We start from the raw sequence: 17,592 nt of genomic DNA on the forward strand, positions 1-17,592 counted from the left end.
AAAATTCCCTGTATTTGGCCATCTTGTTTCGCTCACCCCCATGATAGTGTTTAGTTTGTCCATTTCAGAGAATAGATTTCTCAGCTTACCGGCTTCATATAAAGTTGTTACATTCCATGTAACTATACGAGTTCTTCATTTTCATCTTATGATGTCTGGTGATGTTTTGATCATAAGGATTTTGCTGGCTGGCGACCTGGAAAGCTCTGTGGTTTATTTGTAAATTTCTTCCCCTGCTAGATCTTGAGTTCCGCAGCCCATTACCAATAATACTATTCGTTTCACTAATCGATGCCATGATAACTTTATTAGGAAGTATAATGGGTGGTTACTTGTTGCCTTAAGTGTCCGTATTAAACTAACATAGTAATGAAAATGCTGCTTCCCATTTCCATATGCTTTGGTCCTTCCCGTGTATTTCATTTCCTCGATACCACCCTATATCTGGGAGGCATTCCTCTATTCGCCACCTAGGGAGGCGCCTGATGGTAGATATAACAACCACACACAACGACTTTGATTTGAACCATTTTTCTCTAAAATATGAATTTGAAAAAATTATTTTTTTACTTTTTATGATTGTTTAAAAAAAAGAAAGCAACATCAGCTGTACATCTTCAAGGATTTGTCATCAGCTCTCCCTCATATATCTTTTAGAACCTTCAAAAACTCGTGAAAGATTTTTATGTAAAATCGATAATGTAGGTACACTATTTAGAGGTAAATAAAATTCTTAATTAATTACTGCTACGTTTATTTAGACAAATAAAATATAAAGTTATCACAAAAGTAGATCAGTCTGTTTTTGTAATGTTAAAATAAGGAATATAAGTGTAGAACAATGTAAGATTTGCATGCTACTACAGTATTTTTCAGTTGTATGATATAAATCTTACAAATACAATGTTAAGAAATGTTATATCCAAACACATGTAGTTTTCCTCATGCTATAGTATAAAGATAATCGAAAATTTTATCCAAAAAGTATGTAATATAAAGGAAAATACACAAAAATACAGAAAAATATGAAGACTGGATATCATAAAAATAAAAAAATATCATAATTATTTTTCATACATACTACTATAATGTGCAAAAAGAAATGCGTAAATTAAAACACTTGTTCACACTAAAAAAGATATAAAATATTAAACTATTCTTAAATTGATAACCAGTAAAGTAAATCTATAGACTTTAGACTTAGACTTAGGGTAGGTAAACTTTATTCAGATTCAGAGGAGGTTCATTAATAAACAAAATCGAAACTAGGTTTTTCGAATGTAAGAAAGTCTACTTTAGAAACCCAACTGAATGCTTCCTGATACATAATAGATATTTGTAAATATTTATTTGTAAATTATTTGTCAATCAGCAACAAAAAAATGTTTGTTATAAAAAATTTAAAAAACAATTTAGGTTACTATTAGAGACGCAAATTATAATGAAGAGACTAATATATAATAATAATATATCCTTATAAGTAGGTAAATAATCTATGAGGTAAGGTTCAGAATAAATACATGCATATTTATTTTATCATTTTCTTGAGCATTTTTTGATTGTTAAGTTCTCTGGATTATCTTAAATTAGATCAGAAAGAAATGCTAACATGAGCAATGAGTAAGGGAGGCAGAGGACTGTAAATAATTTAGTTCAGTATAAGACAAGGACTGCTTAGCTCGGGGAAATAAGATTTCCCTCGGGACTGTGACAAATCCAGGTTACTTACTGAAAATTTTTTACTTATTATAGATCTATATAAAGAAAACCTATACGTTTTTTGCAGAGATTTTGGCGTCTTGTTTAATTAATAACAATAGTGTAAAAAATGCGTAAAATGTGTAAAAAGTGTAAAAAATGGCATTTTTCGAATTTTTGTTTAGCATTACCTTTTTCTACACCAAATTCGCAGTCTTCTATTGATATTGATAGTCAATTACATTATATTGGAGTAAGAGATCCAAATATGACACACTCTTCAAAATCATCGTCAATTTCTTCTACTCCAGAAATTTTGCAACTGCCTACTGAAATGAAAAGAACGATGAGAACATTTCCATCAAAACTTCAGCTGAAAAACCGACGGAAGAAAAGAATCCACAAGCTTCACTCGAAATCACGAAACAATCACACGTTAAAAGAAGCATTCAGGAAGCATTATCTCCCCCTATCGTAAATCTGAATGCAAATACTCAATTATTTACTTCTTCACCCAATACTCACAAAATCAAAACCCAAAAATCAAAAAAAATCCAAACGCTCAGCACCATCCTCTAATTTTCTTAAAGTTTTCATAAATGAAATTCCAAATCACTTCTCTTAAACTACGATCAACTCATGATGATGATGTGACAGTTTTCTAGGCGGAAATAACGGCAATCCATCACTGAGTGGAAGAAATAGAAAGGCAGGAAAGAATATTCTGTTCAGTTGCCATCTTCACAGATAGTCAAGCAGCGCTTAAGGCCCCCAATTCTGTAGAGGTCAATTCTAAGCTAGTATAGGATTGTGTGTGTATGCCCCAAATAAACTAGGAGACCGTGCCCATAAGGCCAATGAAAAAGCAGATGAAATGGCCAAACAAGGCTCATCAATGCCATTCATTGGACCGGAACCCTTCTGTGGCGTTGCAAAGTCAGTAACAAGAACTGCTACAAGAAAGTGAGTAGCTCACAAATCTCTGGAATGGTGAAGGAATTTACCAGGACATAGACAGGGGAAACAGTTCATTACAGAACATTCGCCAAGATTTACGGCAGACCTAATAAGCAAGAGAGAAAAACAGTCGAAGCCATAGTAGGTCTTCTAACAGGGCACTGTAAGCTGAATAAGCACTTGAAGCAGATGATGACCTGTTCAGATTCTGTCACCTCGAAGAAGAAACAGCAGAGCATATTTTATGTCAGTGTGACAGTCTGGCAAATGTGCGGTTCTTTGCATTAGGAGAAGAAAATGCACCGGCAAATTGCTACATGGAAGGTACAGTCTCGAAGCTACTAGACTTTATAAAAAGGGTCAGGCTAGAGAATGTTATCTAGGACTAGAGAACCACAATAGATCTAAAAAGGTCGCAGTGGAATAGACCAAAAGGCCACCTTTCTAAATCTATCTATCTATCTATATCACGCTAAATATTACGTTATACGGAAAATCAAGGAAAACCAATAGTAGACCGCTACATTAAATTTTTAGGAATGCATTTTAACAACAAACTAAAATGGCGAGAACATATAAAGCAATTACAATTAACTTGCCATAAGCGAATACATATTTTAAAAACATCAAACAGGAAATTAGTTTCCGACCAAAATACAATATTATTGGTATACAAATCGCTGAACTTTATTACAGGCGAATGCAACTGACACTAACACATTCATCCTCAGTATACTGTAATCCAGAAAAACCTATTTACATCAACACTTCACAGATAAGTACAGCGCAATTTTTAATTCTAATGATAAACTGTGTAGACGCATTCATTATCTTTAGATACGTACATTACCTTTACAACTTTTCATTTGTGTGTACCTAATCTTATTTGTTTATTATCTAGTTATATTTGATTTACTTATGCGTTAGTTCTAAACCTTTGATTTACAATGTTTTATCACTTTGTTTTGTCAAATTAATAAAAATATTTTGGTTTATAAGACTTTCTATTATATATAAGTATAAACCATTGTAATTTTTTACATGGTAACATTCATTATTTCTCGAAATAAATGGAATTGATGTATGTGAGGGTAGAGCTCATACGCGTGCAACTATGTATAATAGAAGACATTTGTAAAGGCGGGTTTTTGGCGGGAATTTTGTTTTCTTTGTATTTAGTGACAGACTAAATTCTTCCCTTGTTTATATTAGTTTGTTTATATTAGTTTATTACATAATCTCTGGAGACGTCAATATTTTCTGCAATAAGCGCGGTGTCATCTACATATTTAGTAACACAAATGAGGTGACCATTAATTGTTATTACTGTTACTTTCTTCTTAAGGGCTTTCTCTTAATTATTTCTTCTGAATGAACATTGAATAATATTACTGACATTATAAAGTCCTGCCTACACTTCGTTTTATTTTTTCTGACACGGAATTATTTATGCGTAGCTAGAGTTGTGCACTTCCAAGGAATTGGGAGTTTGATTATCTCAAACAGAATAAAATACGTTATCATTACGGGCATCGACCGTGATAGCTTATGCTCTCCAAACACATATATGCTCAGCAGGATTCTAAAAATATCAATGTAGAAACCAAAATAAATATGAATCTATTCTAATCTGTTCTTAAGTATTTCAGGCACTGGTTCTTTATTAATTCTTTAATTTAATTCCAGTTAACCCTTTACCGCATTATGAGCCATAAATGGCACAAACCAAAACAAATTTTTTTAATGCTCCAACTCAATTTTTGTGATAGCAGTATGGCAGCCCATATCTTACAAGTACTATAATAGTTTACGCGAGATATGCGGCATAGTTCTGTCCGCGAGATAGGCAGGGATTGAAATTCTAAACCACGTGAAACAGTGTTCGAAGTTTGAGAATACTTTTCATGGTAATAACGTTTTTACGACAAGAAAAAATTGAAATTCATTGTATTGTGATATTAGATATCTTCTCAGGTGAGTACTATAGGTTTGTCCTATATATGGTATACTATATGAAGTTATGAACTCGTTGATTGTTTTTGTAGATGTGGATCCGAAAATATTTTATGGTACAACGAGTGTAGTTAGAATACCAGATAGTACTAATAGTGAAGAATCAGATAGTGACAATGAGGAACGTGAAGATTTACCAAGCAATGTCAAGAAAACGTTCATTCCGGCCACATCCTCAGAGTCATCAGATGATGATACCCCTCTGTCTGAAAGACTGCGATATAAAAAGAAGAAATCTTATGATTGCGTGAAAGGAAATCTAAGAAGATCAGAAAATGATACAAAATTTACTGGTTCTAAAAATTTACATTCCTCGATTTTATAATTAGAAACTTCGGTCCAATTTTTTAACTTTCTATTTCCTGATAGTCTTATAGATCATATCACAGAACAATCAATTTATACTCAGTGTAACAACGTCCAAATAAACCCGCTAATATAAAAAAATACGAAATAGAACAATTTACAGAAATTACTATTTATATGTCGATAATTCAACTTTCATCAACAAGACACTATTGGAATGCCAATATTGGTCATCGAGCAGTTAACGATGTGATGAGCTGTAACGGATTCAAAGAAATAAAACGTTTCTTGTATTTAAATAACAATAATGATATGATTGAAAATGATTAGCCTGGACATCACAGATTATTTAAAATCAGACCTATTCTGAGTCAGGCTCAGAAGCACTCATCGTTTCGAAAGAATAATTTCTAGCTGTAGACGAACAGATTTTACCAACAAGCGCGCGAAGCCAGCTAAAGCAGTATAACCCAAAAAATCACATAAATGGGGCTTTAAAATTTGTGCTGATAGATATTTCGGGATTCAGCTATGACTTTGATTTGTTTGCTGGTTCCCAAAGTAATATTGTTCCTCCGGGAGCTCCAAATCTTAGTATGAGCAGCAACGTAGTTGTCAAATTAACAGATTCGATACCAAAACATCAACATTAAAAGTTGTTTTTGACAATTAGTTCAACAGCATGCCTTTTATGATATATCTGATCAAAAAGGGCATTTTACCTTTGGGAACAGTAAGACTAAATCGTGTTCGTGGAGTTGTGATGCCAGCTCAGAAAGAAATGAAGAAGTGTGGTAGAGGTCATAGAGAAAAGAGCCAATATAGACAATGTGGATGGTATTCCTGTACAGAAAAATATATATAGTTTGCACAAAATGCACAATACCGTTGTGTCTAATAAAGAAACTGTTATTTGCAGGTTCATACTGCATAGTGTATAGAGTAAGGTCTCTTTTTATGCGGATTATTTTTATGCGATTTTAAAGTTGTGCGGTTTGTATTTCATCCAAAAATTTCTATTATTAACTATTATAATAAAATTAAATATTAACTATTCACATCCAGATGTCAGTAAAGTGAGCCTTTGCTGACTCCCTTGTTACATGACCTCCCTATTACATCATTGCGAATTTCACATTGAAAGGTATAACCTATTATGGTTCTAAAATAATTTTTCTCTTAGATATTACCAAGAACTTTAAATGCCTGTTGGAAAAAGGTTTGGACGGCATGTGTAACAAGCAATGCACCCATTCAAACATCGACACTATCAGATGAGATAATTAATTTGGCACATGAAATTGGCGGAGATGGTTTTAGTACCTTCAGCCACGATGATATAGATGAATTGCTTGTTGATGATGCATTAAGTGACCTTGATATAATTGATCAAACTTTAGATCTAACTTTAGATGGCGTCGTGAGTCTAGAAGATGATAATAATGAGGAAGAAAAACCAACCCCCCTCACTGTCAAATTAATTCGGACTTTGGTAGGAAGATCTATTGCAGAGACAGTTTCTTCTGACGATGAAAATGATTTTGAGCCACTTCACAAACAGTACCAACCATTATCAGATAGCGATAATGATTAAAAAAGTAAATGTAAAACTATATGTACCTATTACTTTCCCATAAAATAAAATTAATTAAGTTTTGAATACAAGTTATTTTAAGCTTTTGTATGAATTTCTTTCAGATATTCGAAGAAATTTATTATGCAGCTTATTTCTTTTAATTTCTGCAAAGCAAAGCAAACTTTTTTTGTTTTTGTCTTGGTGTTATGTAATTTTGACAGAAAACAAAAATTCATGCGGTAAAGGGTTCAAATTTGTTTGTCTTTAAAAGAGGTTAATTCATTTAAATGCTAGGATCTCTGGACATTCCAACAAAATCGGTTACAGTATATTACTATCATTATTGATTTCGCCACAATTAATTGTATTGTAATAATGCATTGACTACATAATAACTATGTTTATTTATGTTGTAGGACGTCCTAGAATATCCTATAACAGCTTGTTGGCAATAAACGAATAAACCTGATAAAATAAAATACATACGTCTTTTTGATATCAAATAGTATTATGTTAAGAATAAAACAAATTATAAAATAAAGTCTCTGAATCAGAATACAATATTTAAAAAAGTATTTACGAAAAAGTTTCCTATTTGGAAATAGAAACAGCATATACTAAAGTATTTGTTTCAAAATTTGTGGTATATTCAAAAACCAAAGGAGTTTCAGAACAGCGTGTATATTAATATCTAAGATCTATATAATATCTAGGATTTGTTGTAAGACCTCCCCTTCTACATTAACAGACAAGTTTTTAAAATAAAACCAACTACAGTTAGCTTTTCGCCAATGTTATGAAACATATCTTTCAAATATTTAAAAAAATATTTAAACATATTTAAGTCCAACTTATGGCTTTAAACCTATACAGTGTAGAACGTTTGTATTTTGTTATCACATTCGAAAATTAAGTAGATTTTATAGAATTCATAACAACGAACTCATCATCGGGTTTGGAATCCTTTACATCAAAAGGTATTGAAACTGATATGTCGGAATGGTGTGTTTTCGTTATTGAAGGAATGGATAAATTACTATCTGACTGTCTGCTGCAGCAATTAACCCTTAAACGCCCTTCGAAGTATCCTTGAAGCACGTAAATGAAGGGATCCAGCAGTAAATATATGATCAATCCAGTATCAGCCACCAAAAAGAATGTTCTTAGCTTTTCATCTGCTAAACTGTGCAACTGAAAGTACTGGGCAATCGGTACTGTCATCTAAAAAATAATAAATGTTTAAAATTACTACAATACTACGTTCTCTGAATAATATTCAATGTTGTAACCATTTTAGTCCAAACTAACCACCCATTTAGAAAGTAGTCACTAAAATATCATTTTCGGTGGTTACTCATAGACTAAACTGAATTAGAAATTAAATATCTTAGCAAAGAAAGGTCACAAGAATGGTCTAAAAATAGAAAATGGCATACGGAATATGTTAAAATAAAAATGAAATATACAGTTTAATAATTAATGACCCCTAAATTCTTAATAAAATTTTAAATGTGTGTACTAGTAAAAGTATATGTTTTTTATATCAAATGAAAGCCAATTTTTTCTTAATATGTTGATCTAAGGTTGTCTTAGAAAAAATAGTCGCAAACTAGGGTTGCCAGCTATTAAAAACGTGAGATATCAAAGATAAAGTAAAAGACATCTAGCGCGAAACGCTACTGGTTTGAAATGTCAGTTGTGTGAGTTTTTAAAGCATGCATTGATAGATATATACATACAGTACACCCTTGATAGTCCGACGTTTTGCAATCCGAAACGTTCGGCACACAACCTAGTGCCAAGCTTTTATTTAATTCGTTAAGAAATTTCAGTTCAATGGCGAGCACAAGTTCAAAACGAAAGCACAAAACACTGACTCTAAAAAGATAAATGGGATATTATTAAGAGATGCGAGTGTGGTGAAACTCTGACTGCAATATCTAGATTCTATGATATTGGACTAGCTACAGTGTACGACATTATGAAAAACAAGGCCAAGATCGAAAAATTTATGAAATATGTAAAGAATGATTCTAAAGACAGAAAAATCTATCACATCCGGTTTAAGCAACAAAGAAACAGACAAGCTCCTATTTCAGGTGACATGTTAAAAAATAAAGCTTAGTTTTTGTATCAGGAATTAACAAAGAAAACTGATTTTCGTGCTAGTCAAGGTGAAATACGATTTTTGCAGATGAGTGGAGAGAAGTTGAGTGCAGATGAGCCTGAGATATTTGAATTTATTCAGAATTTGAGAAAAAGATCACCGAATTAGACCCAATTCCTGAACAACTTTATAACGCTAATGAAACCGGTCTAAACTGGCGGCAACTTCCAATAAAGACATTTGTCACTCTTCAGACGAAAAAAAATTTTTGGTAGAAAACTTCAGAAAGAACGTCTTACTCTCATGGTATGCGCGAATGCATCAGGATCCCACAAATTGAAATTGGTAATCGTGGGTAAGACAAAAAACCTCGTACCTTTAAAAATGTTAAAATTGAGATGAAGTCCCACAAGTTGAAGATGGGCTAAGAATAAAGAAACTATATGCTACTGCCTTGATTCAGCCCATGGATCAAAACATTATTAAAACTCTCAAGGCACACTACAAGAAATAACTCCATGTAGATATTGTAAGTCAACCTAATGCTGACATCACTTAAATTTTGAAAATCTTTAACATCAAAGATGCGATTATCAATGCTGCGTTTGCCTGGCAGCAAGTCAATACTTCTACACTGATTAAATCTTTTTCTTCTTCTTCTTCTTCCTACTTTATACATAGGCAAAATGCCTGTTTTACTTCGGTTTTTAGCCTCAATTGACGTTGTCTGACCATCTTTTCCTCGGTCGTCCCAATGATCTTCTTCCATTTGGCGATTTGTCTCTTGCTATTCGTACTATTCTATTTTCTGTCATTCTTTCGATGTGTTGATTCCATTCCACTTTTCTTCTTTTGGTCCACGCGTTTATTTCCTCTATACCACATCTCGCTCGTATTTCCTCACTTCTTACTCTGTCTCTTAGAGTTTGGTTTATTATTTTTCGTAAGACTTTCATTTCTGTTGTTTCCAGTAGTCTTTGTGTTTTCGCCGTATCTGCTTTTGTTTCCGCTGTGTACGTCATTATCGGTCTTATTGTTGATTTATATATCCTGGTTTTCGTTTCCGTTGTGAGGTATTTGTTTCTCCAGATTGTGTTGTTGCGACATCCTGCTGCTTTGTTTGCCATGTTCACTTGTTTTTGTACTTCTTCTTCCACTTTTCCGTAGCTTGACAGTTTTATTCCCAAGTATTCAGTTTCCATCACTTGTTTTATTATTTTGTTATTTACGACTAGTTTACATCTTCTCGGTTCCGCTGATATCACTATCGCTTTAGTTTTTTCTGTTGAGATCTCCATGTTGTATATGAGCGCCGTATATTCGAATTTTTTAATTAATCTTTGTAGGTCATCTTCATTTTCGGTCGTTATTATGGCGTATTATGGCGTTATGGACTGATTAAATCGTGGAAGAATATTTGGCCCAACAACCCACTCGTTCCAATAGAAGTTAACAAAGAATCCAATGACCAACCTGTGCAAGTTGTAATAGATGATGCCCTTCAAATTTTCAAGGATATGACTAATTCATCAGAATCAAAAGAAGCTTTACAAGAGTGGATTTTAGATGACAATCTCCATGCTGACTTAACAATAAAGAAATATTTAGAGAAATGACAGAATCTGTTGACAGAATACCTTAGTTGCGGCAGTTAGTTATTAGTACGTATAATGTTTATGAGTTATTATTTACATAGTGTATGTATGTCAAAATTAAACAGACGAAATAGGCCACATAATTATTGTAGTCAGATAGATCAAACTAAAATACGACAAAAGGGAGATGAGTACAGAGAAGTCTTAAGAAAAGAATTTGTAGAACATTATCAACAAGAATACTCAGACATGAACACAATTAATAAAGAAATGCAACGAAAGCTCTTGAAAGCAGGACTGACTGTTGCAAAGAAAACGAAAAATAAAAAAGATAGAATAAGTGATGAAACAAAACGGTTGATGGAAAAGAGACGCACATTTCTAAGCGAAGGAAAGCGAAACACCAATGGTTTCAAAGAATTGAATAAACAAATAAAGAAGGGAGTAAAGGAAGATTTAAGGATCTATAATGAAAACAAGGTAGAAAAAATAATAGAAAAGAACCGAGGCCTGAAATGCTTAAGGTCAAACTTAGGAAAGTCTTTAATAATATCATTGAAGGATAAAGATGGAAAAGAAATAAGAGAAAAGAACGAAATCCTAAAAGTTACTCAAACATTTTACCGTGATTTATATTCCTCAAACAAGAACCCAGATAACACTGCAAAGGAAGATCTTATGAGAAAGATAACAAATGTTAACTCAGAAATACTCCCTAACATAGAATCCTTCGAAGTAAAACAAGCTCTGGCATAACTAAAGAACAATAACGCTCCGGGCCCAGATAGAATACTTGTAGAAATGTAAAGGAGGGGAGTGAAATTATTCTCGAAGAATTGAAAAATGTTTTCAACGAATGTCTTCACAGAGGAGAAGTCCCAGATGATTGGAATGAAAGTTTGGCAATACTTCTCTTCAAAAAGGGAGACAGGGGAGATCCGAAGAACTATAAATCAATCTCCCTGTTGTCCCAAATGTACAAACTGTTTATGAGAGTAATAACTAAGAGGTTAACGTCGAAGCTCGATAGCTATCAACCGGTAGAGCAGGCAGGATTCCGAAAGGGTTACAGTACAGTAACTAAGTCTTCGTTGATTATGAAAAGGCATTCGACTCCATAGAACTTTGGGCATTAGAGACAGCTATGAACAACTGCAGGATAGACCCCCGATACAGAATGCTCATACATAATATTTACAAGAAAGCTACAATGAAAATACAAGTAGATGCGAAAACTAAAGCTATACCAATCAACAGAGGAGTTCGCCAGGGAGATGTTATCTCACCAACGCTATTCACACTTGGACTGTAAGACGTGTTCAAAGACATCAACTGGGTAGATAAAGGAATAAATGTTAATGGAAGAAAACTAGTTCATTTGAGAAACGCTGATGACATTGTAATATTCGCTACAAGTTTCGAAGAACTACAGACCATGATGTCGCAACTATTTCAAGCTTCGGAAAAAGTAGGTCTTAAGATGAACTTGGAAAAAACAGAAATAACGTTGAACGACATAAATTTAGAAACAGTAAGCGAATACATTTACCTGGGACAGATAATAAAAGTTAACAAAGATCCACTTCTTGGATCATTAACACCCAATTCGAACATGGAATGGAAGAAGTTTATACTAATCTGACAAAGTAGAAAACATTGTGTCGGAAATATGCAGAATAAAGATTAACATACTGAAGCTTAGCGATATACAATAGCCTAAATTACGAAAATGAAACACCAGAAATGGAACAATGTATTATTACGGTAAGAACAACTCCAGTCACAGTCAGGGGGTTGGAATTATAGTTAATAAAAATTCTCAAAAATTCTTGGGTGGCTGAGATCATCATACTTTATTGACCGAGTTTAGATGATGCATATCAAGGATTTTGTTTCCAGTGAAATTAAGGTTCATTCAGGAGTACCCCAAGGTTCCCATTTGGTGCCCCTGTTATTTAACATATTCATCAATGATATACACCACTGCTTCTAGCACAGTTCACCTTTTGTTTTTGCGGACGATGTAAAGTTCTACACAATTATCAATATTATAGAATATTGTGTTAATCTTCAACACGATCTTGGTCGGTTGAGTCAGTGGTGTGTGTTGAATGCCATGGCCCTGAACGCATCCAAGTGTCACGCTGTTTCTTTTGAACGATCGAGAGACTCAATGGAATATAATTGTAATATAGAGAACATTCTTGTTGACTGGGTTACCGAAATTCGTGATATGGGAATTAATTTAGACTTTTATTTGAATGGCATTATATTTCAATAATTTTGAAGTCTTTATAAGAAGGTACAGTAGATACTTTCAGAATATTGAAGCGATTAAATTACTATATTGTTTTTTAGTTAGATTTCTTCTAGAGTATTGTTCTTGTGTGTGGTCTCCATCTTATAATATTAACGTATTAAAAATCGAGACAGTCCATCATAAGTTCTTGAAATATGTAGCATATAAACAAGGTATACCTTTTGAATTAAAATCAAGTAAATGATTTTAATTCAAAATTGAAGCTCTCATTGTATGACCGACGATTAATTAAAGATGTAAAGATGCTTTATGGTATAATTAAGTCTACTGTCTTGTGTCCTCGGCTTTTGAGCAGGTTGGCCTGCATGTACTCTCCGTAGAACACGATTAAACCAAACTTCACAGAACCAACTATGCATAAACTAATTTTTAATCTCGATCACTAAGATGGGCAAATATTCACCCAGATCTAGATTTTTGCACCGAAGACCAAATTCATCTCTGGTCTCGGGCATATGTTTATGTGAGTGGCTGTGGAATAGGTAGTCATCATTTTGAAACGTAAAACTAAATTACGTGATTAAGTTTGTGATGTTTATATTTCATTTTATTTTATTGGGCAACAGCCCGTTGAAAATAAATAAATAAATAAGTATATACTTTTACCTATCACCAACATTTATTCCATTTTCCTTGAAAATTTTTTAAATTTTTATTAGTGTCGCTGTTTTTTGGACTCAAATACAGATAACAGTATTAATAGAGTCAACACGAAATTACCCTAAATTAAATTTCCACTAATCGATAAGTCAATAGAAATACACAAATATTTAAGCCATAGAAAAAATGTTAGTGGCAAAGATCGCTGAACCAAACTTATCTGAATTTATTAGAGTGGAATTTTAATACCAGATGGCCCAGAAATATCTCATCTAGTTACAGTATATATATATATATATATATATATATATATATATATATATATATATATATATATATATATATATATATATATATATATGGTGGTTTTCTTGTATTTTTTTTTGGTGTTTCAATAATTTATTCAAATTTTAGTATACGTACCACTTGCGGTGCCCAACATACAACATATATAATACAAACAAAGGCCATTAACTTTGCAAAAGCGACTTCTTCCGGAGTCTGATATCTGGTAGCACCAACTCTGTTGCTGATTATCGATTTGCTTATTCTTCTTACCAAAATACGTTGTTGGGACCTTATCCTCGAAAGTTCACAGATCACGGATGTGTTACAAAAAGCTATACATAATAATAAAGTTGCCCCTAAAAATGTAAAATATGTTGAATAAAAACCAAAAAATTCTTAACTTCGACTTACCAAAAGCAAAGAATATATAGGCATAAACTTTGTCCTTGGATTGTGTAGCATACCTAAACCTAATACAGGTTTCCTTTGAGGCATCGTAGTATATACCAAATCCAAATAGAGGCATGTATGTTAACAAAACAGCTGTTATCCATAGCGCAAACAAGAACTTTTTCAGCCTTTCATAGGTTACAAGCTAAAAAATGAAATACATAAGTATTCAATAAATGCATAATGTGAGATGGTATTTACTACAAACTATAAGATATTATTAACCCTATAATAATATACTAAGAATGGCAATGACACGATTATATTTCATTTTCAAACTTCTTCTCTCAAATAAATATACGTTTCTAAAATAAACATTATAATTAAAGTTAAAATATTCCTTTTCAAAGTTGCTTTTAAAATCTGTAACCAAAATGTTTTCATCTGCAGAAGCCTGTTTGCCTTTTCCTTTCGTGTTATCACTTCCTGAAATAGGTTTTTTCCGGACACTTGCTTTTTCTCTCCAATCTATCAAGCCTTGTTTTACTGCTTTCAGCCGTTTGTTCTTTTTCCCATTTCTCATTTCTTCAGTATTGTTTTAACATTTCGGTTCTCTGGCATTCGTATAATGTAACCAAGTCATCTAGCTTTTTGGGTTCGTATTTTTGCCTTAATTATTGGGTTTTCATACATCTTCGTTATTACTGTATTTGTTCGTCTTCTCCAAATATTATCTGCAGTCTGTATTCTTCCGAAGATATTTCTTAGCATCTATCTTTCCCAGATCTATACTTTTTGCTGGTTCATGGCTCATCTGTCGCTGGCATATATCAACGTGGGTCTGATCTATGTCTCGTAGACTCGCAATTTAGCTGTTTTTGACACATGTTTTGCTTTCAATACTGAATTTAATGACCTCTACTCCCCTTCATTAATATTTTGTCTATCTCTTTTCCTGTGTTCGTTGTGGTTATTCCTTCTTCTTATTTTTATGTAGACATGATTCTGTCTGTTTTTTAATGTGTCTCCAGTAAGTTGTCGTTTCATCCTTTTCTTGGTCTTACTACTGATCGTATTCCTATTGGGGAACCGTCTCTTGCCGTCTTTACTACTCTATTTGTTGTCATTCGGCTTATGTGATCGTTTCATTCTACTCTTCTATTTCTTACCCAGTTCTTGATGTTCTCCATCTTGCATCAACGTTGTATATCTGTACTTCTAGCTCTGTCCCATAGTGTCTTACCATCAATTTTTTGATGGTGTTTCATCTCTGCTGTTTCTAACATCCTTTTTATCCTCTCTGTGTCAGGTCGTGTTTCTGCCGTGTATGTCATTGTTGGTTTGATGACTGATTTGTAAATTCTGTCTTTCATTTCTTTCCCGATAGTTTTATTTCTCCATATTGTTTTATTCTGGCAACCTGCGGCTCTGTTTGCTCTATTAACTTGATCTTCCACTTCTGTTTTGAGTTTTCCGTAGCTAGATAATGTGATGCCTAGATATTTAAACTGCATCACCTATTCTGTTATCTGACTTTCCAGCTCCAATTCACATCTGAGTAAATTTGCTGTTATAACCATGTATTTTGTATGTATTGTATGTATGTTAAATTTTCTGGCGGTTATATTGAATTGCTGCAGCATACATTGAAAATCATCTTCACTTTGAGAGAGTAGTATTGCGTCGTCTGCATAGCAGATTATTTTAAGTTATTTTTCTCCCATTTGGTATCCTTTTTTAGTTTTCACTTTTTTATTATTTCATCCATACTCAGGTTGAACAATAGAGGACTCCGGTAATCTCTCTGTCTTATCCCATTGCCAGCTTCAATAGGGTCGGTATAAGCTTTTCTGGTATTTCTAATGTTCTCGTGGCCACGTATAGCATCCTTCGGTTTTTGGAGTCATGTGCCTATTTAAAATCGATAAATAACATATGCAATTCTAAGTTTTGTGCGTAGCTATTATTTTGAATTAATTTTAACATACTTTTTGTTATAACTTAAGCAAAAAATACTGCTATTAGCTGTTAAACTGTGGAAAATACTTAATATTATTATTTTAACTTGCCAAAAAATTATACACGTTCCAAAACATATTGTAAACAAGAATGTCTTTGGTGAATAAGAATCGTTCTTAAATGGTAGAATGTGTCATATATTAATATCTCAAGGTGTTGCCATGTTTAGTAAAAAATTAGAAACAAACTAATATTCGCAGAAATAAATTTTAATAAGGTCGCCTAGTCAGCGAATCTCGCTATCGAGATAAACATTTCCGGCAGTGATGGGTTCCTTCCATCCATCCAATGGCGCTACAGCCCAAATCGGGCCTTGACCTCCTTCAACAGGCTTCTCCAACCATCTCTATTTACCGCTGTTCTTTTCCATGAACGCGTTCCCAGGCAGTTCCTGGCAATCTCATCGACTTCATCTTCCCATCTCTTTTTAGGTCTTCCAACAGGTCTTTTTCCCTGCATTCTTGCATTTAATAATTTTCTGGGGATTCTATTCTCATGCATGCGGACCACGTGCCCTGCCCATCGTAATCTCTGCAGTTTAGTATGTTGTGCTAGAGTTGGTTCGCTATATTGCTCGTATATTTCTCTATTGTACCTAATTCGCCAGTTGTTGTTTTCACTTATTGGGCCCAGGATCCTACGTAATATTTTTCTTTCAAACACATCTAATGCATTGGCAGATTTCTGTGTCACCACCCATGTTTCGCAACCATAACTTACTATGGGCCTGATTATTGTTTTATAGACCCGGAGTTTTGTTTTCCGGTGTACGTCTCGCGATTTGAATATGTGGCCCATCGCGAAATAGGCTTTTTTTTGCCAGCACAAGCCTTCTATTTGGGTTCCTTAACTAAAAAAAACCCTTTAAAGTCACGTGAACCAGCTTAGCCCTGAGTCGGATCTCCCTGTCCTCCTTAACCGCACTCCTTTCATACTAGTACATCGAGGTGAAACAGTCAGTTAGGACATTGCTTCACCCCGATTTCCTTCTTTTGCTCGATTCTCAGTCGACATTCACTTCATTTCCCATGCTCTGTCGCCATTTTTTCTCTTTCGCTCTCTCGTTCGTACTCGCATTTTATCCTGTATTGTCAACCTCTTCTTCTTACCCTTACTGGCCCAGTTCTCCCTCCTCGATACCTACTAGAACGGCATCCAGCTCCTGCTTTTTATTCTCTTCTTGTCTGAACCTAACCCAACATAACTAAACCTGAAAGAATCCCTTAATCCTGAAAGAATCTCTGGTTCTAAAAATCCAAAATACGATCAAAAACTGTGTGGTTACAAGAAAAGAAATTAAATGAATTTGCAGAAAGAAGAAAAGAGAATAGGTAGAAAAGCAATTGAAAAGTATAGAAGAAGCCTACATAAACAAAGAGGTAAAAAATTTTTACCACGAAAATTAAAACTTTATAAAAATTAAAATAAATAATACAAAGTATTGCAAAAAAGGTTTACTTCTAGAAGAAACTACAGAAAAATTAAACAGATGGCGGAATACTTTGAAGAACTGTTGAAAATAGACCAACAAAAGGAACTAGAGGGAAATGGGAATTGGCAAGAAGAGAATGAAGGGACGTGCGATGAACCAACTCTGAATGAAGTTAAAGAACTAATAAGAGACCTAAAAAAAGTGTAGGAGAAAGTTATACTCCAGCTGAGATTTTTAAAGAAGGCGGCGTAAGACTAAAACAAAGAATATTCCGCTTGCCATTAGGAGTTT

The 17,592-nt window shown here is 33.6% G+C and overlaps 1 protein-coding gene across 3 annotated transcripts in view; it reads right to left on the reverse strand.

Annotated features, from left to right (window-relative positions):
* Positions 1-737: 737 nt before the first annotated feature.
* LOC140452014 (rhodopsin, GQ-coupled) overlaps positions 738-17,592 on the reverse strand; it is a 64,920-nt gene continuing 48,065 nt past the window's right edge. For all 3 annotated transcript variants that reach the window (XM_072546024.1, XM_072546025.1, XM_072546026.1), the window contains exons 3-5: positions 13,872-14,055; positions 13,596-13,816; positions 738-7,771 (exon numbers count right to left, since the gene is read on the reverse strand). In XM_072546024.1, coding sequence (XP_072402125.1) covers positions 7,460-7,771; positions 13,596-13,816; positions 13,872-14,055 — 717 coding nt within the window. In that variant the 3' untranslated portion in view covers positions 738-7,459. The remainder of the gene's footprint in view (positions 7,772-13,595; positions 13,817-13,871; positions 14,056-17,592) is intronic.

This window comes from Diabrotica undecimpunctata, chromosome 10 (genome assembly GCF_040954645.1).
Source record: "Diabrotica undecimpunctata isolate CICGRU chromosome 10, icDiaUnde3, whole genome shotgun sequence".
Taxonomy (NCBI): domain Eukaryota; kingdom Metazoa; phylum Arthropoda; class Insecta; order Coleoptera; family Chrysomelidae; genus Diabrotica; species Diabrotica undecimpunctata.